The following is a 20,440-nucleotide window of genomic DNA, read 5'->3' as shown; positions in this document are numbered from 1 at the left end:
AACCCAAACAGCCTCAGTTAGCCTTCAGCTAACTAAGGAAGCCCCAATTTAAAAAAAAAATCATTTAATAATCATTTACCACCTTTCACCCTATTGAAACGAACTATTTGGCAAGTTCAGCCACAGAGAGCAGAGCTTCCAATCAGCTCACTTTTGAATACACACTTTGAAATGAATGGACAGTGAAGGATTACCAGAGAATTAAGGAATAACTCACGTGTGAAAGAGATTAAAACTAGAAAATGTCTGGAAGGAAAAAGGAACTTGGGTTAAACAGACACGGATCCAGCAGAGGATCCAGGCAAAGAGAACGTCCAGGACAGTAGCTGTGCAGCAGGTCTAGCGGTCAATCGGGCCAAATTAGAACAAGAGTATGTAAAGCCTCAAGAAGGGATGCCTCAAGAAAAAAAATGGGCTGATGGACTACCAAATAAATAAATAAAAAAAGAACGTATAAGCTTATTTCTTGACTTAGCACTTAACAAAGTTACATATTCAAAATAATGTAAACTATAGGTATTTAATTTAACCAAAATTGCAATATATTCATGCTATAAAAGACAAGGGATGGAAGGTAAAGTGAAATCCTCATAAAAGAAAGTGGTCAAATAATATCTAAATTTGATATTTTAAGAAATATCAGTAGGGGCAGATTACTTAGAAAAATGAAGTTAAAACAAAACAAAACACCTAAAGATTTGAATGTACTTGCTTCTATGTAACTGAGTGCAGATGAAGAGGTAAAGGTGAAGAGTCATAGATGTGCAATAGTATAATTAAGAAATTCTAGAAAGAAGATTGGAGAAGGTAGAGAACCAAGAAGGTGGCATAGGTAAACACCTAATTGCAGCCTCACACAACAATTTCAAAAAAATACAACTAAGATACAAAATGGACATTATCCAGAACTACAGGAAAGTTGACTGGAAATTCTACAACTAGAAGGAAAGAGAAAACCAGAAGGAAAATCAGAGGAGCTGTAAAAGCCTAAGGTACGGAGACACAGTGTGCGCTCAGGGAGAGGACAGAACCGGAGAGGGGAGAGAGGCTGAGTGCCTGGATGGCGTTCCCTAGCGGGAAAGAGATAAAAGCTCCGGAACTGTGCTGAACCCCAGTTCCGACTGCACTGAACCTCAGTTCTGGGCGAGACCCTGGGGATCCAGACACATAAGAAGGGAGTTTGGGCTGTAAAGTGGAAACTCAGGGGAGCGGTGAAAGGCAGTCCTGGAGTCTCACACATTACGCGCAGAGGACTGACTGTTGACTGTGCCACTAGATTGCTCTAGTGGGAAGGAGACAAAAGCTCTGGATTGCTCTGAACCCCTCTTCCAACCCCACTTCCAACTGCACTGAATCCCAGTTCTGGGATCATTGGGGGAGAGCCTAGACTGTTTAGTAGCAGGCGAAACTCAAGGGTACCTCTCTCTCAGAGGTGCTTGCAGAGAATACTGAAGGAAACTGAGGAACACTGAGACTCAGGAGACTCATAGGGCAGGACTGACGGAAGCCAAGGCTGTAGGCTCTACCCTGAAACTCCTCCATCCAAGCTGAGCACAGAGGCTTTTGTAACTTTCCAAGTCTAGTTGAATAAGGCTGTCTCCTGGCATTGACACAGCTGATCCTCACAGCCAATTGGCCTGGAGATCAGTTCGTCCCAGTGATACCAACAACAATCAAGATTTAACTACAACAAGGCTGTACAACAGTCCACAAAAGGGGGCACCAAGAGTGTCCACCTCAGGTAACTGGGAGACTGACCCACTGAACCATATAGGACACCTTAGCACACAAAGCCACACTACCAACTCAGTAAAGCTGCGAAAATGCCGAGATAAGGAAACAGATCACAAAAGAAAGAAATGGAGGACAAAAAACGACTGGATATAGAGTTCAAAACCAAGTTTATAAGGTTTGTCAAGAATTTCCTAGAAAAGGCCGATAAAATAAAGGAGACCTATGAGGATATGAAAAGGGATCAACTAGAAATAATAAGGGATCAACTAGAAATAAAGAATACGTTGTCTGAAATAAAAAATATTATATAGTGTCCTAAAAACAGAATGGAACATCGTAAGAATCAAATCAAAGATTTGGAACATAAAGAGCCAGAAGACACTCCTCTGCAGAAGCAAGAAGACAAGAGAACCCAGAAAGTTGAAGATAATGTAAGAAACCTCTGGAACAACTTCAAGTGAACTAACATCAAAATTATGGGTGGTCCCAGAAGAAGAGAGAGAGCAAGATACTGAAAACATACTGAAAGAAATAGTGACAGAAAACTATTACCTGGTGAAAGAATTAGACCTACAAGTCCAGGAAGCGCACAGAACCCCAAACAAAAGGAATCCAAAGAGGAGCACACCAAGACAAATCATAATTAAAATTCCAAGAGCAAAAGACAAAGAGAGAATATTAAAAGCAGCAAGAGAAAAGCAGGTAGTTACCTATAAAGGAGCATCCATATGATTGTCAGCTGATTTCTCAACAGAAACCATGCAGGCCAGACGGGAATGGCAAGAAATAGTCAAAGTGATGAATGGCAAGAACCTACAGCCAAAAATACTCTACCCAGCAAAGCTATCACTCAGAATCGAAGGCCAGATAAAGAGCTTCACTAATAAAAAATAAAAAAAATTAAAAAGCTAAAGGAGTTCATCACCGCCAAACCAGAATTATATGAATTGCTGAAGGGGATTCTTTAGGAAAAGAAAGAAAATAAAGATGAAATTATGAACGACAAATACATAACTATCAACAAGTGAATCTAAAAACCAAGGGAATTAAAAAATCTGATGAATTTAATGCACTCCCCATTAAAATATCAAAAGCATATTTCACAGACCTAGAAAGAACACTCCAAAAATTCATCTGGAATAAAAAAAGACCCTGAATAGTCACAGCAATCCTGAGAAAGAAGAGTAAAGTAGGAGGGAATCTCAATACCAGATTTCAAGCTGTATTACAAAGCCACTGTTCTCAAAACAGCCTGGTACTGGCACAAGAACAGACAGACAGACCAATGGAATAGACTAGAGAATCCAGATATTGACCCAAACCACTATGCTCAATTAATATTTGACAAAGGAGGCATGAACATACAATGGAGTCAAGACAGTCTATTCAACAAATGGTGCTGGGAAAATTGGACAGATACATGCAAAAACATGAAACTAGACCTCCAATTTACATCATACACAAAAATAAACTCAAAGTGGATGCAGGACTTAAACATAACATGGGAAACCATAAAAATACTAGAAGAATCCACAGGCAAGAAAATCTCAGACATATGCCAAAAGAACTTCTTCACTGATACTGATCTTAGGGCAATGGAAGCTAAAAAGAAAATAAACAAATGGGACTACATCAAAATAAAAAGCTTTTTCACAGCAAAGGAAACCATCAATAAAACAACAAGAAACCCCACTACATGAGAGAACATATTTGCCAACGATATCAATAATAAGGGTTTAATCTCCAAAATTTACAGAGGACTCATACAACTTAACAAAAAGAAGATAAAAAACCCAATCAAAAAATGGGCAACTGAGCTAAGTAGACACTTTTCGAAAGAAGACAGAAGGAAGGCCAAGAGACATATGAAAACATGCTCAAAGTCATTAATCATCAGAGAGATGCAAATCAAAACAACAATGCAGTGCCATTTTACACCGGTCAGAATGGCTATCATCAACAAATCAGCAAATGACAAGTGTTGGTGAGGATGCGGAGAAAAAGGGACTCTTTTACGCTGCTGGTGGGAATGCAGATTGGTGCAGCCACTGTGGAGAACAGTATGAAGTTTCCTTAGAAAACTAAAAACGGAACTCCCATTTGATCCAATGATCCCACTTCTAGGAATATATCCTAAGAAACCAGAAACACGAATCAGAAAGGATATATGCACCCCTATGTTCATAGCAGCTCAATTCACCATAGCTAAGATCTGGAAACAGCCTAAGTGCCCATCAGCAGATGAATGGATTAAAAAACTGTGGTACATCTACTCAGTGGAATACTATGCTGCGGTAAAAAAAGAAAAAGTTCCTACCATTTGCAGCAATATAGATGAAGATGAAGAGCATTATGCTAAGTGAAATAAGCCAGGCAGAGAAAGATAAACATCACATGATCTCATTTATTTATGGAATATAATGAATGGTATAGACTGATGAACACTGGAGAATGCCTTTTCTGCCATGCTAGCAGTCAGCAGCTGTACCGTAATATAACCTGGGGATATTGGGTAAGTATTTCTGGACTTATGTTCCTAATCCTCCACAGGTGGGAGCCCTTACCTGGGCTGAGCCTCCTTCCCAAAGTAGTCACTGATGATACCAAACACCTTGGTCATCCAGGACGACCATGGGTGGGACAAGGAAGTATAATTACATAGGGGTCATCACCCAGCTGCCATTCTGTATGACACAAAATTAAACCACTGATCCTTTGTGTGTAAAAGTCAAGAGAGGATTCTGGCTTGTGAGGACACCAAAGGAAGGGACTATCACTACTTCCTCTTGGGAGAGGTGGAAAAAATGTTACAAACACCTTGTCTATACAAAAAAAAATTGACAGCCAGTTTAAAATGGAATTTCCATGGCCTAGAGCAAAGATTATCCTTACATGATATTATTCTACAAGGTCATTATAATTTTTCCCAGACTTGGGTTATCCCCATTACCTATAATAGTACCTCGCACCATGGGGTATCAACAAAAAATTGGTGTTTGGAGACAAAGGTGATACATCACTAGATATTTTAGAATTACAACGGCATATTGTACAATTATCCTAGACAAACTTACAAACCAATCCTTTGAATGTCTGGCAGCAATTTAAAAACGACATGAAAGGACTTCATTCCTTCCATTGTGCAGAGAGCCCCCTGGGAAGGCACCTGAGCATTCTATATTGGCCTGTCTTGCTCTTTTGGCCAAAAATGACCCTATTCTCATGATCCAGGTGACCACAACTGTTACCTGACTTTTCAGCTCATGCCAAGGCTGAAGCACCATGGTGGCTGGTACCATGGATCTCTCTCCTGCCCATTGGGTGAGCTGGACCCTCTTTGGAGAAGAAACATGGGTTCCCAAAAATATGAGATCAGCGCCCGGGCCTCAGCAGCAGGTGAGGTGTCCCCAAGGCAGGTGCTGGGCGTGGAGCCCATGGGGGCATAGGCGACCAAGGAGTCAGACCAAAACTCACATCACCCTGCTTGGCCCCGGAGGATGGCTGGTTAGCTAGAGACAGATAAGATTCCTCAGGGAAGTAACAACCTAAGACAAGCACAGTCGCAGAGGGGCCATCAGGAGAGAACTTGGGGGTCAACAGAGGTGGAGCACAGACCCTTACCACCACTCCCCCCTGCAACTTAGCAGGTGCCTGAACCTTCTCCCCTTCTGAGGGAGGTCTCCTGCCCCCATGGCTGCTTAGCTTCCCATGCACAGCTCAAATTGGGACCCAGGTAACAGACAGAGACTTGGCTGACAGCAGCTGCCCTCTCAGTGCAATAAGACTTGTTTGAGAGGTCTGGTACCCATGGTGTGGGCAACTGGGTTTTTAATATCCAAGTCCAGCCTAGTAGCAGGAATGCTCAGGCCCTTCTCAAGAAGGCAAATAATCAATTCCACTAATACACACATGGTAAATAAGATTGTTGCTAGAGTATTGAGTTTGACAGTTGAATAGTAGCCAATTTCTCAGAGGAAATTAATGTGGGTAATGGAAATAAATGAATATTCTAAAAAAATTGATTGTACTGTACAAAAAGCTGTTCCTAAAGTGTTAACAAAATTTCTTATTGGCAGAGCGTCTCATGGTAAAATTGCATAACATGTTATGAACCTAAAGCAGTCATAGTTTAGCACAAATAATTAAAATGTAAAAGCTATCAAATTATCCTGCAAATAACTTATATCTAAAAAATTTGTACTTTAGAAAATTAACCTTCATTCGAAACGCTAACAGAAAGATACCCATGAAAATACACACATGGTGTCAAAACAAGCCAGAGGAAAATCATTGGGGGGGTGGGGGGAGAGAAGAAAAAGGATCCCAAGTCAAATTTATAGAAAATATCCCTTTATTAACTTTTGGTTGAGAATATGTTTGTATATTTTCAGAAAACAACTCTGAGACCATCTGGAATCCTGTAACAGAGAGGAATAGACAGAAGTGCTCCAGGCACGAAGACAGAAGAGAAATAATTCAGAGATGGAAGACTCTGATGATGCCTCGCCATACCAGCAGACAGCAGCTGCGTGTTGCTGAAGGATGCCCAGGACCAAACCAGAGACGGTTGAATCTGCATCACCACTGTTTGGCCACCAACCAGATCTGAAATAGCATGGCTGACATGTATACATAAGGAACTATTTGACATTGAAATTGGGACTCAAAAGAACTGTTGGTCCAGAAGGAACTCACTACATTTGCCTCTCAGCATCACCATTATGGCTTTTCTCAATTTAAGTTCTTACAGGGGTATTTCTTAGATCACAAGATCTCATACCTCTAGAGGAAATGATGAACAACATTGATGAACAAAAACAGACTCAGAGAAATAGAAGCACCGAACAGACGTTCAAACCTCAGAGGGAAAGTAGGGGAGGGTGGGGCTAAAGGGGAAGAGATCAACCAAAGGACTTGTGTGCATGCATATGGGCCTGGCCAGTGGTCATGGACAAGGAGGGGGGGAGGGTTAAGGGCATATGTACGGAGGAGTTTGAGATGGGATTGGGGGGGATGAGGACAATTATGTGATACCATAATCAATTAAAAAAATGGGGGAAATCAATAAAATATATTAATAAATAAATAAATAATATGATGAACAATATTAACTGGTGAATATTATAGAATCAGACGTATGGAAGGGGCGTGAACTGATGATTCTCGGAGAAAAGGGAAGTCGGCGGGTGGGGGAAGACAACATAAACTGTGTACCTATGGATGAGGAAAATTGGGGGAGGGGAAAGGGCAGAGGTTGGGGTGGGAACCTGGTGGAGGGGAGCAATGGAGGGGGGAAAAATGAGTAACATTTGTAATAATATGAACAATAAGGATTTATTTAAAAATAATAAAAAAAGAAGAAAAAAGAAATTCTAGAAGAGCCTAGAGCAGTGGTCAGCAAACTACGGCTCGTGAGCAACATGCGGCTCTTTGATCCCTTGAGTTTCTAGCAAAGGCCAGCTTAGGAGTAACCTAATTAAGTTAATAACAATGTGCCAATTTATATAGTTTGAGTTTAAAAAATTTGGCTCTCAAAAGAAATTTCAATCCTACTGTTGATATTTGGCTCTGTTGACTAATGAGTTTGCCAACCACTGGCCTAGAGAGAAAAAATCTACCACACTAAAATTTTGTGAAGAAAAGTTATGGGTGACTTTATCTTTCTAGTAAAAGTATAAGCTTTTGTTTAAAATTATAAATTACTCCTCTACTATAAACATAGATATTCGTTTAAAAGTACACTACTCAAGCCAATCTACTACTAGACAGAAGTGAACATTAATTTTTTTAGTTTTAATTATTAAATAATATACCTCATTCTTTTAAAATATGGCTTCTTACAAGAAATTTCTGTATTATTCTCCTAGATATCCCTCTTACTTGGTGTAAGAGAAGGAGATAACACAGAAAGTGGAGAGAACATCCTTGGGAGAAATTCTCTACAAACTCCTTTTCCCTTCTTACCACAACTCCTCTAAAAGAATGGAAAATCAAAAACAAAACTAGAATTTCTTACCTTGATTCAGCTCTATGGACCGACTCCAGTTGCCAGTCTCATGGGAGACAGAGCAGGACACAATAGACACATTGCCATCTGCCCAGTGGCACGTGCTCTGGACAGTCACTGTGCCATTGCCCCAATCTTTGTGCTCAGGGACACAGTCTCCCGCTGGGGTCCAGGAGATCCGGGCAGCCGGCCTCCCCGCGGCTGCCTTGCACACTACAGTTCTATTCTCGCTTTGAAACAGAGTAATCTCAGGGGCCGCTGCAGGGATGAAGAAGTAAATGCTTTAGTCCTAACACATTAGACATGGAATTTAGAGAGGAATTCCTTTAAGTCCCAAATCTGGTTTTCTGAATCACCCCAATGTACAATGTTCCTTACCTAGCACTTGGAGGTGATAGTTATTCTGGAAATTCCCATCAGGTGTTACCACTTCACACCTGTAATGCCCTTCATGAGTGATGGCCACTGGGTCAATCTGAAGGGCAGGAATCTGGTCAGGTCTGTCGGTCCAGGTCATTCTCTTGTCAGTGCAGTTTGTTTCTATGGTCTCATTTGTGTCTCTCCTGTGGAATCTGATGCAGAGAGGCTTGTCTCCGAGGGTTATTTCCCATGTTGTTAAAAGCGCATCTGTCAATGGGATAGGAGGGCAAGAGAGCACAGCCTTTGTATCCACCAGTACAGGCAGGGAAGTATTAGCTGGACACACACACACAGAATAAAAAAGAAAAGCTTGGTATGAACTTCATGTGTTACATTTTCCACAACATATTACATAAAATTGTACTAGCCCATTACTTGTCTGGTGGTTTTATTCCAAAAATATGAGACTTAAAGAATTAAACATTCACAAGATGTATATAACATGTTAAACCTAATTCAAAGATTAACTCATTTTCTCCTACATTATGTTATTAGGTAAACAGTGTATATTACACGTGTGAGAAAATTTTTAAGTATTTTGAAATTAATTCAGAAGTTCCAATATCTATGAAAAAAACAAACAAACAAGAAAATGCAATTCTCAACTAAAAGAGAAACACAATGAAACTTTTAGTTGGAGACTATTATATTTATTTTATACCTCATGTTCCTTGGGGTAGAAAATGAAGTAATTAGTGATGTGCTTGTATTCTTCTAAGTTTTATGAGAGATAATAAATCAGTAATATCACATTACTGAATATTACTAAATGCCTATCCCTGAGGGTGACACTTCAGATAAATATAAATATGAAAATGTTATAAAAAAATAACTAAGATGGCATTTGAGTTGAGCAAGTTAGAAATTTTTAAAGTTCTTTTTTTTTTTTTGAGAATCAAATAGTCAGCAAATTCAACAAGCCCTTCCTTCTTGCTGCCTTTCCTTCCTTTCTTCCTTCCTTCTTTCCTTCCTTCCTTCCTTCCTTCCTTCCTTCCTTCCTTCCTTCCTTCCTTCCTTCCTTCCTTCCTTCCTTCCTTTTTTCCTTCCTTCTAATTGTACATACTCCCAAAGAGATCAACTATAAAAATTTTTCACAGATTTTGTTGCCATAAACTCTAATAATGAGGATTAAATATAGAAATTGACTCCTTTTGTTCATTTTTTTAAATTAAAAAGTTCTGCAACCTACAAGTATTTTCCAACATGGAAGCTCACATTTTTCCCATAAATTGACATAATGTGTCCATGACTGGTAAGCGTTTGCTGAGAGGTGACTAGGTTTGCCTGTTACAGCTCACCTGTAACAGAAGTGTCAGGAATTTCATCACTTTAACATGAGCTGTGTGGTGGGGCAAAATTTTTATGAGTGAAACTTGCTTCTGCTAAACTCTGCTTAATCTCTCCTCTGTTGGTGTCACCTGCCTCTTCTGTGAAGTATTCAAGCCTTTGAATTTCACAGCCAAATAAAGATCACTTAACTATAATAGATGAGAGAAGGAGTGGGGGGGTGAGAGGGGGAGAAGCAGATCTGAGACGCAGTTAAATATGGAATTTAAAAAGATATTTATTTCAGTCCCAAATCTGATTATCTGAAACACCACAAGGGACAATGTTTCTTACCTAACACTTGGCTTCTTGGGAACCACTAGAGTTAGATGTGGGTAAGCTACATGTGCACAAGGGAAAGATGCTGAAGATAAAAATAGAAAGAAAGAGACTGGTGAGGACGCAAATTTAAAGGCTCTCAGTGAAGGTGTGTAGAGCCAGGTCATTTGAGTTTGAAATTTAGTTTGTAGGGGCGGAGCTTGAAGATGGCGACCGAACAGTCGGACTTGTTCTGACTCTGGTCCCAGAACGGATAAAAGTAGCATCTGAGTCCCTCAGGGAGGGTTGATTAGCAGCTGAGGGGCACCTGAGGTCTCAAGGGAGCTAGGGAGCGATCCGCGGCAGCCATAGAGAAAGAAGGCCAGAGCAACCAAAAAGACTGGGAGGTCAAACTGGAAACACTGACACCTAAGAGCTGAATTACAAACTGCCCTTCTTTTTTTTTTTTTTGTCTTTTAATTAATCAAAAATAAATGGACACAAATAACTAAGATATAGCCTACTTAAAATTAAGGATTACCTTACAAAACTGAGGTGCAGTGGAAAGCTGGGAATTGCAAGACTGTCTGGTCCGAGAATCAGAAGTGCCAAATACATTAACTGAGGAAGTGAGTGACCACTACTGGTCATTTTTATGCTAATTTTGCTATTCTTTATTTTATTTTCATTTTTTATATCTTTTATTTAATTTTCATTTTTCATATCTTTTACTTAAGAAACAATTTTTTTTCTTTTTTCCTTACTTGATTTTACCTTTTCAATTATTACATTTTTCAATCTCTATCATCACTATTACTACTGCTATTTTGCAATTTTTTTTTTAATTTTTATTTATTTATTTTTTCTCTCTCTAGTACCATTTTATTTTTTCTTTATTTTACATTGGGAGTAACCTTCATTCTATTTTAATCTCTACTATAGCATCATTCAACCCTGTCTCAACTCAACCTTTACACTATCACTCTCTTACTAAACTTTACCCTTTAGTCTACAGTTTATCCTATCCCATTCCGGCTTTAGTTTTTCCTCTATTCTCTCTGTATACCCCCTGCTAAAGCTCTCACTATACTTATAGACCTAAAATCCAACCCCTGATCCAAATGTATAAATACCAATCTCTGCACTATATTAACTAGTTAAAAAAAAAAAAATCTGTTCTCCCCTCTATCCTTTTCGCATTGTTTGTGTGAAGGTTGATTATTGTGAATTTTTATGCTTTTTAGTGAAATTGTTATGCTTATTCCTGTATTGTTATTGTTGCTTTGTATTTTTTTTTAAATCCTCTGTTTTTGTTTGTTTCTTTTACTTCTGTATATCATAGCCTTACTTAATAATAGTGGATATTGTAGTTTGTATTAATCTTCAAATATTGTTACTGGCATTGGCTGGGATCAGAGGTTGTTCTATGGCAATTTCCTCCACATATATATAGTTTGTTTCCCATTTCTCTTTTAGTTTGCTTCTTCTTCTCTCTCTCTTTCTCTCTCTCTCTCTCTATCTCTCTCCCTCTTCTTTTTTTCCCTGTTTTCCAACTTCATTTTGTCATTACTTTTTTTCTTCTTCTTTTTCTATCTCTTTATCCCTCTTTTCTTTTTTTTTCTTTTTTTTAATTTACTTAATTTTTTTAAATTTTCATTTTAATTTTTTTTAATTTTTCTTTATTTTATTTTTACCTTTATTCCTTCTCTCCTATCCCCTAAGTTGCCTTACTCTAGTGGTCACCTTTATTAGAGGTTATTAGTATTGTAAATACATTCCTGTTAAGTGCCTCTTGTGTTGTACCTGGTAGTGTTGTATTTTGTACCTCAAAAATCAACGCAGGAGAAGGAATACCACATAACCAGACTTCCTAAAAAGAGAGGCAATGGGGAGACAAAAACATAGTCCACACGTGAAAGACAAGCAGGCATCACCAGAAAAGGAAATAAACGAGTCAGAGGCAAGCAGCCTACCAGAGCAAGAATTCAGAGTAATGATCATAGCATGGCTAAAAAGAATGGAAGAGAAATTTGACAATAGCCAAGAAGAAATGAGGAAGAACCATGAGGAAATGAAGAAGAGCCATGAGGAACTGAAGAAGAACCAAGAAGAAATGAAAAGTGACATCGCTACCATGAAGAACTCAATAGAAAGCATCAAAAGTAGACTAGATGAAGCAGAGGACCGCATCAGTGAGCTAGAAGATAAAATGGAAAAAAAATACCCAAGTAGAGCAACTTCTAGAAATAAAGATTAAAAAGCAGGAGGAGAGCCTACGTGAGCTTTGGGACAAAACAAAACAAAATAATATTCGAATAATAGGGGTTCCAGAAGGAAAGGAAACTGAGGCAGACATGGAAAAAGTATTTCAAGAAATAATGACAGAAAACTTTCCTGAAATAGAAAAGAAAAAACCCACACAAATCCAAGATGCCCGCAGAATCCCAAGCAAAATGAATCCCAGAAGACAGACTCCAAGGCACATTATAATTAAATTGGCAAACAACAATGACAAAGTAAGAATCTTAAAAGCAGCCAGAGAGAGACAGAAAGTTACATACAAAGGAACCCCCATCAGACTAGCAACTGATTTCTCAACAGAAACTTATCAGGCCAGAAGGGAATGGGACGAAATATACAAAGTCATGCAAAGGAAGGGTCTGAATCCAAGAATACTGTACCCAGCAAGGCTATCAATCAAAATTGAAGGGGAAATCAGGGGCTTCACAGACAAAAAAGACTGAAGGAATTCATCTCCACCAAACCAGCAATGCAAGAAATGCTAAAGGGTCTACTGTAAAAATAAAGAAATAAGAAGTGAAGAAGGAACACGGGTATAGAATAAAAATGGCGTCAAATGAGTACCTATCAATAATAACCTTAAATGTAAATGGATTGAATGCTCCAATTAAAAGACATAGGGTAACAGATTGGATAAGAAAACAAGACCCATACATCTGTTGTCTACAAGAAACCCACCTCAGAAAAAGAGATGCACACAGACTGAGGGTGAAGGGATGGAAAAAAGTTTTCCAGGCAAAGGAAATGAAAAAAAAGCTGGGGTAGCAATACTTATATCTGACAAATTAGATCTCAGAGTGAAGGACATAACAAGAGATAATGAAGGCCACTTCATAATAATAAAGGGAACAATCCAACAAGAAGAAATAAACCTGGTAAATATATATGCACCCAATACAGGAGCAACCAAATACATTAAAAAACTGCTGGAGGACATTAAGGGAGAGATCAATAGCAATACAATCATAGTAGGAGATTTTAATACCCCACTGTCACCCTTCGATAAATCATCTAAACAAAAAATCAGCAAAGAAATATCAATCCTAAATGACTCACTAGACCAGATGGAATTAATTGACATCTTCAGGACACTCCACCCCAAAGCCACAGAATATACATTCTACTCAAGTGCACATGGGACATTCTCAAAGACAGACCACATTTTGGGACATAGGCAAAGTCTCTTCAAATTCAAGAAGATAGAAATCATATCAAGCATCTTCTCAGACCATAATGGCATAAAACTGGAAATTAACTACAATAAAAATAATCCAAAGAAATCAAACACATGGAGACTAAACAGCTTGCTATTAAACAAAGACTGGGTTACCAGAGAAATCAAGGAAGAAATTAAAAACATCCTGGAAACAAATGACAATGAAAACACAACAATCCAAAATCTATGGGACACAGCAAAAGCAGTTTTGAGAGGGAAGTTCATATCCTTACAAGCCTATTGCAAAAAACTAGAAAAAAATAGTAACAGATGATCTAACTCTACAACTCAAAGAGTTAGAAAAGGAGCAACAAGAAAAGCCCAGTGTAAGCAGAAGGAAGGAAATAACAAAAATCAGAGCAGAGATAAACGACATAGAGACCAAAAAAACAATACATAAGATCAACAAAACCAAGAGCTGGTTCTTTGAAAGAATAAACAAGATAGATGGACCTCTAGCCATGCTAACCAAGAAACAAAGAGAGAGGACCCAAATAAACAAAATCAGAAATGAAAGAGGTGAAATAACAACAGACCCCACCGAATTACAACGGATTGTTACAAAATACTACGAACAACTCTACTCCAACAAACTGAACAACCTGGAGGAAATGGACATATTCCTAGAAAAATACAAACTTCCAAAACTCAATCAGGAAGAATCTAAAAATCTCAATAGACCAGTGACTTGGGAAGAAATTGAAACAGTCATCAAAAAGCTTCCAGCAAACAAAAGCCCAGGGCCAGATGGCTTCACAGGAGAGTTTTACCAAACATTCAAGGAAGAACTAAAACCTATCCTCCTCAGACTATTCCAAAAAATTCAAGAGGAAGGAACACTTCCAAACTCCTTCTATGAAGCCAGCATCACCCTAATACCAAAACCTGATAAAGACAACTCAATGAAAGAGAATTACAGACCAATATCCCTCATGAACATAGATGCCAAAATCCTCAACAAAATTCTAGCAAATCGGCTCCAGCAGAGCATCACAAAGATCATACACCATGACCAAGTAGGATTTATTCCAGGAATGCAAGGTTGGTACAATATCCGCAAATCAAGAAACGTGATACATCACATTAACAAGTTGAAAGATAAAAATCATATAGTCATATCAATTGATGCAGAAAAAGCATTTGATAAAATCCAACACCCTTTCCTGATAAAAACTCTTAACAAGGTGGGAGTACAAGGATCATACCTCAACGTAATAAAAGCTATATATGATAAACCCACAGCCAACATCATACTCAATGGGCAAAAACTAAAACCATTCCCTCTAAGAACAGGAACAAGACAGGGATGTCCACTATCGCCACTCCTCTTTGACATAGTACTGGAAGTACTAGCCATTGCAATTAGACAAGAGGAGGAAATAAAAGGCATCCAAATTGGAAAAGAAGAAGTAAAGTTATCCTTATTTGCAGACGACATGATATTGTATATAAAAAACCCAAAAGACTCCATTAAAAAACTAATTGGCTTAATAAATGAATTTGGCAATGTAGCAGGATACAAAATTAACACCAAGAAATCTATGGCATTTCTATACACCAACAGTGAGTTTATAGAAACAGAGACTAAAAAAGCAATTCCATTTACCATCGCACCAAAAAAATTAAGATACCTAGGAATAAACTTAACTAAGGAAGTAAAGGATCTATACGCGGAAAACTACACGACACTGAAAAAAGAAATAGAGGAAGATGTAAACAGATGGAAGAACATACCATGTTCATGGATTGGTAGAATCAACATCATCAAAATGTCCATACTTCCTAAAGCAATCTATAGGTTCAATGCACTCCCCATTAAAATACCAACGGCATATTTCACTGATCTAGAAAGAACTCTCCAAAAGTTCATTTGGAACAATAAAAGACCCCGAATAGCCACAGCAATCCTGAGAAAGAAGAGTAAAGTAGGAGGTATCTCAATACCAGACTTCAAACTGTATTACAAAGCCACTATTCTCAAAACAGCCTGGTACTGGCACAAAAACAGACATATAGATCAATGGAATCGAATCGAGAACCCAGATATCAATCCAAATCACTATGCTCAATTAATATTTGACAAAGGAGGCACAAATATACAATGGAGTCAAGACAGTATCTTCAATAAATGGTGTTGGGAAAATTGGACAGATACATGCAAAAGAATGAAACTAGGTCACCAACTTACACCATACACAATAATAAACTCAAAATGGATACAGGACTTAAACATCAGACGGGAAACCATAAAAATACTAGAAGCATCCACAGGCAACAAAATCTCAGACGTATGCCAAAAGAACTTCTTCACTGATACTGCCCCTAGCGCAATGGAAGCTAAAGAGAAAATAAACAAATGGGACTACATCAAAATAAAAAGCTTTTTTACAGCAAAAGAAACCATCATCAAAACAACAAGAAAGCCCACTGTGTGGGAGAACATATTTGCAAATGTTACCACTGATAGGTTTAATCTCCAACATCTACAAACAGCTTATACAACTAAATAAAGGGAAGATGAATGATCCAATTAAAAAATGGGCAATGGACCTAAATAGAATATTTTCAAAAGAAGACAGAAGGAAAGCCAAAAGACACATGAAAACATGCTCAAAGTCACTAATTATCCGAGAGATGCAAATCAAAACAACAATGCGGTACCATCTCACACCTGTCAGAATGGCCAACATCAACAAATCAACAAACGACAAGTGTTGGCGAGGTTGCGGAGAAAAAGGAACCCTCGTGCACTGCTGGTGGGAATGCAGACTGGTGCAACCACTGTGGAGAACAGTGTGGAGTTTCCTCAAAAAACTGAAAATGGAACTCCCATTTGACCCAGTAATCCCACTTCTAGGAATATATCCCAAGAAACTAGAAACACCAATCAGAAAGGATATATGCACCCCTATGTTCATAGCAGCACAATCTACAATAGCCAGAATTTGGAAACAGCCTAAGTGTCCGTCAGCAGATGATTGGATCCAAAAACTATGGTACATCTACACAATGGAATACTATGCTGCCATAAAAAAGAAGGATTTCTCATCATTTGCAGCAACCTGGATGGAATTGGAGAACATCATGCTGAGTGAAATAAGCCAATCAATGAAAGAGAAACACCACATGATCTCACTCATTTGTGGATAATAAAGAACATTATAAACTGATGAACCATAAGATAGATATAGAGACAGTATATCAACAAGTAGACTGTCAAATTACAGTGGGGAGGGGAGGAAGATCTGGGGGAGATAATAGATCAACCGAAGGACTTGTATACATGCATATAAGTGCAACCAATGGACACAAAACTCTGGGGAGGGAGGGGATGTGTGGGAGGGAGAGAGGGGGTCAAAAAAAATCAATAAAATATATTAAAAAAAGAAAATAAAAAAAAAGAAAAAGAAATTTAGTTTGTAAACACTATAAGGCTTACTGTTTTGCCTAATATTTATCCTCATTATCTGACACTATTTTTTTCAAAGAAAGTACTAGGTAATCATATAAACATGAATTTTAACTGGGCCAAGTATACAAAGTATTAACTCCAATAGCAAGTAATCTAAGCATGGTAAGTATTCTATGTTCTTTCACCTTCCTCCATTATATAACTTTCAATCAATTGCCATCTCCTTTATAATGATAGTTCTAACTCAGTGGGTTTGGCAGCTGTCTACCTCTATTATTCTCCATTCACTCCTGTAATCAGCTAGGGTGATTTCTCCTCCTCCTACTTCACTGAGGAGGGAGAGGGTAGATTCTCATATTTATCCCAGAACCAACTGTCATATCTCATCTCTTCTGAATCCTTTGTCTATAAATATATCCCAGTCTCACCCAGCTACCATCCCCTAGTTCAGTGGTCAGCAAACTGCAGTTTACCAGCCACATGAGGCTTTTTCACCCCTTGAGTGTGGCTCTTCCACAAAATACCATGGCCTGGGTGAGTCTGTTTTTGAAGAAGTGGCATTAGAAGAAGTTTAAGTTTTAAAAATTTGGCTCTCAAAAGAAATTTCAATCATTGTACTGTTGATGTTTGGCTCTGCTGATTAATGAATTTGCCAACCACTGCCCTAGTTTAAATCTCCATCACCATTTATTCAAAAGCCTCCTAATTCTAACTCTGTCTCAAAACTCTCCTGTTTTCAGTTCATACCTTACATTGCAACCAGGTACATCATTCTGTAACACAGATCTGATTCACTCAACTCTGAGACCCTTCAGAGATCTCTCACTGCCTGAAGAAAATGTTTAAATGCCTTTGTGTTTTTTACTCAAAGGCATTTAAATGTTTTTTAAATGCCTTTACACAAAGGCATTTTTTTTCCAAGTGACTCACCTTCCCATCAATCACTCCCTTTATTGCTCCCCCACTTCAGAAAAAAAAAAACTCCAAGCACAATTGCATTTCTGTGTCTTTCCTCACGTGTTCCTGTGGTCTGGCATGCCCTACACAACGGTCTTTGTCTATTATAATACTACTTATTCTAGTGTTTCTCTTCAGAATGTGCAAATCTTTTGACATTTTTATTCCAATACTCCTCTTCCTTTAAGACCCAGTTCCCATGATATATCCCTTGTGAAGCCTTCTCTGAGCCTTGGTGCTCACAGCTCCCTCCTCTAGACTCTGGCACACTTGGTATGACAGCTGTGCCCATATCATGTGATCCCATAAAACTGAGCTCCCAGGGGCTCTCTCATAGTCTTACTCATCTTCCTCATCTTTGTGTTCCCGGTAAAGCCTAAACAAATGCCTGATAGAGAAAGCTCCACAATTTTCCAATGGAATTCAATTGCTTTGGGCATAGAGGGGCAGGGTCATTCAGAGTCCCTCACCCCACAGCATTGAGATTATCATATTCTTCAGCTAGGAAAAGGCTAGCCCTCAGCCCAGACTATCAGCCATGTTTCTAAAGAAGTTCAATACTCCATTTCTTCAGTACTGGCCTCTAGAGAGAAAAAAGTATATTACCTTCTGCAGGATGTGTTACCAGTAAATGGATCTGCTTTCTGTCCACAGATGAAACTAGAAAAAATGTTTAGGGAAAAAAAGAAAAAGAAATCAATTTTAGGTACTTAAATCAAATGGGAGACACTATTCTCCACAAAATTTTATATACAACATGATTGTAAACAGTCAGTTAACCATAACTAATTTACATTGAGAGCCTTGTAAAACAAATTAGAGTTGTTTCATCATTAAATGGGAAAATATGTTAACATTAGAAAGTTATATTTATAAGCTCTTAGTGAGTTATTTCCCATTTATGGGACACCTTCTATTGTACTAGAGGAAATAATGAACAACATAAACTGATGAACAAAAACAGACCAGAGAAAGAAAAGTAGCGATCAGACTTTCAAACCTCAGAGAGAAAGTGGGGGAGGGTGGGGGTAAGGGGAAGAGATCAACCAAAGGACTTGTGTGCAGTGCATGCATATGGGCCTAACCAGTGGCCATGGACAACAGGGTGGTGGGGGCATATGTGGGAAGGGTTTGGGGATGGGAATGGGGGATAAGGTCAATTATGTGATATCATAATCAATAAAAAAAATCACTCAAGTCAGAGAAAAAAATAAAAATAATAATAATAATTTAAAAAAGAATTTGCATTTATTTGTGTGAAAAAATAATTTAAAAAATAAAAATAAATAAAAACTGACAACCTCCTAGGAAAGGGATTATACCAGCAGACTGTCTTCAGACTTAAACTGCAACTCTTTCCTGTGTGGCCATGCTGCTGGACCACCCTGCAGATTTTGGACTTGGCAAAATTATGTGAGCCAATTCCTTAAAATAAATCTTTCTCTCTCTCTTTCCACATGCCCCATACACATCACACACACACACACACACACACACACACACACACACACACTCCTATTGTTCTGTTTCTCTGACAAATCTTGACTAATACATCTACCTTAGAAAGAAGAAAAGAGAAGTGAAATGGGTGCGGAGAGAAAGAAGGGGAGGAGGGAGAGAGAGGGAGAGAGAGGGAGAGAGGGAGAGAGAGAGAGAGAGAGAGAGAGAGAGAGAGAGAGTCAGTCTTCACCTAGCTCAATCTTCTAATTCCATAGTTCCAAGATCCCTAAGCATTACTTCCTTTGGTTTTACAGTTTGGTTTTACAGTTTCTGACAATTAAAGTAGTCCTAATTTACTTCAAGTTTAACTTCTGAAAAACTTCAGTTTTGTAGTATTTACTTAATGTAACTGAATTGTATTTTTAAAAATTGTTAAAATGGTAAATGTTATGTTATGTACATTTTACCACAATAATAAAATACAATGAATTGAAAAAAAATTTTTTTTAATATTTCTTGAGATTTAAGGGCCTAAAAAAGTTCTTTTTGTGACTAACCACTGAATAAGCATTTATCTGTCCTCTGGTTATAAAAATACTAGAGTCCTGGTGCATGACATTCCTTGCACTGGGCGGGTGGGGGGGCTCCTCAGCCTGGCCTGCAACCTCGTGCATTTCCAGGGTTCTTGCAGTCCGGGACCCCTCGCTCCTTATGGACCACCTGTAACAGAGGCGGGAGAGGCTCCCGCCACTGCTGCTTTGCTCACCAGCCATGAGTTCAGCTTCTGGCGGAGCAGTGCTTCCTCTGTGGTAGTGCACAGGGGGCAGCGCCTGCATTGAAGGTCTGCCCCGTGGTGGTCAGTGCACATCATAGCGACCAGTCATTCTGCTGTTCCGTTGATTTGCATATTAAGGTTTCATTATATAATATACCTTTGCTCCTCACTCTAATTTTGTACCAAGATCTACCATATTTAAAAATAAACAAATAAATTTAGTAAAGATATTAGAAATGAGCAGCAAACAGGCATCTGAAATAATCTCGCTTTTGTAGGCAGCTGTAATTGGGATGAAGGCAGGCTATTATTGAGATTCTATTATATTTAAAATAATTAAAAAAATAAAAATAAATAAAAACAGACAACCAATTCTTGAGCCTTGTATTAGGCTCAAGAATATACTCCAGAAACAGATAAGAAGTCAGAGCTGACCTAAGAGAGCTTATCCAAATCAAGCTATGACTTAGATATTCTAAATTCTAGAGCTCTAAAATTCATAGCTCAAATATAGCTTAGCCTTTCAGGCTTCTCCCATCCTACCACATCTAGCTTCCAAGGGTTCTGGAGTCTGTTATTTTCTTCCACTGGTGA

The 20,440-nt window shown here is 38.4% G+C and overlaps 1 protein-coding gene across 3 annotated transcripts in view; it reads right to left on the bottom strand.

Annotated features, from left to right (window-relative positions):
- Positions 1–20,440, bottom strand: part of LOC311617577 (cell surface glycoprotein CD200 receptor 2-like) — a 49,393-nt gene that overhangs the window by 17,111 nt on the left and 11,842 nt on the right. For all 3 annotated transcript variants that reach the window (XM_084874039.1, XM_084874041.1, XM_084874040.1), the window contains 3 exons: positions 18,238–18,291; positions 8,120–8,437; positions 7,751–7,999 (listed from right to left, as the gene is read on the bottom strand). In XM_084874039.1, the coding sequence (XP_084730165.1) occupies positions 7,751–7,999; positions 8,120–8,437; positions 18,238–18,291 (621 nt within the window). The remainder of the gene's footprint in view (positions 1–7,750; positions 8,000–8,119; positions 8,438–18,237; positions 18,292–20,440) is intronic.

Source organism: Pipistrellus hanaki (genome assembly GCF_964339955.1).
Source record: "Pipistrellus hanaki genome assembly, chromosome: 2".
NCBI classification, from domain to species: Eukaryota; Metazoa; Chordata; class Mammalia; order Chiroptera; family Vespertilionidae; genus Pipistrellus; species Pipistrellus hanaki.
Note: the sequence above shows the minus strand (reverse complement) of the source record. Positions and strands in the feature narration are given on the sequence as shown.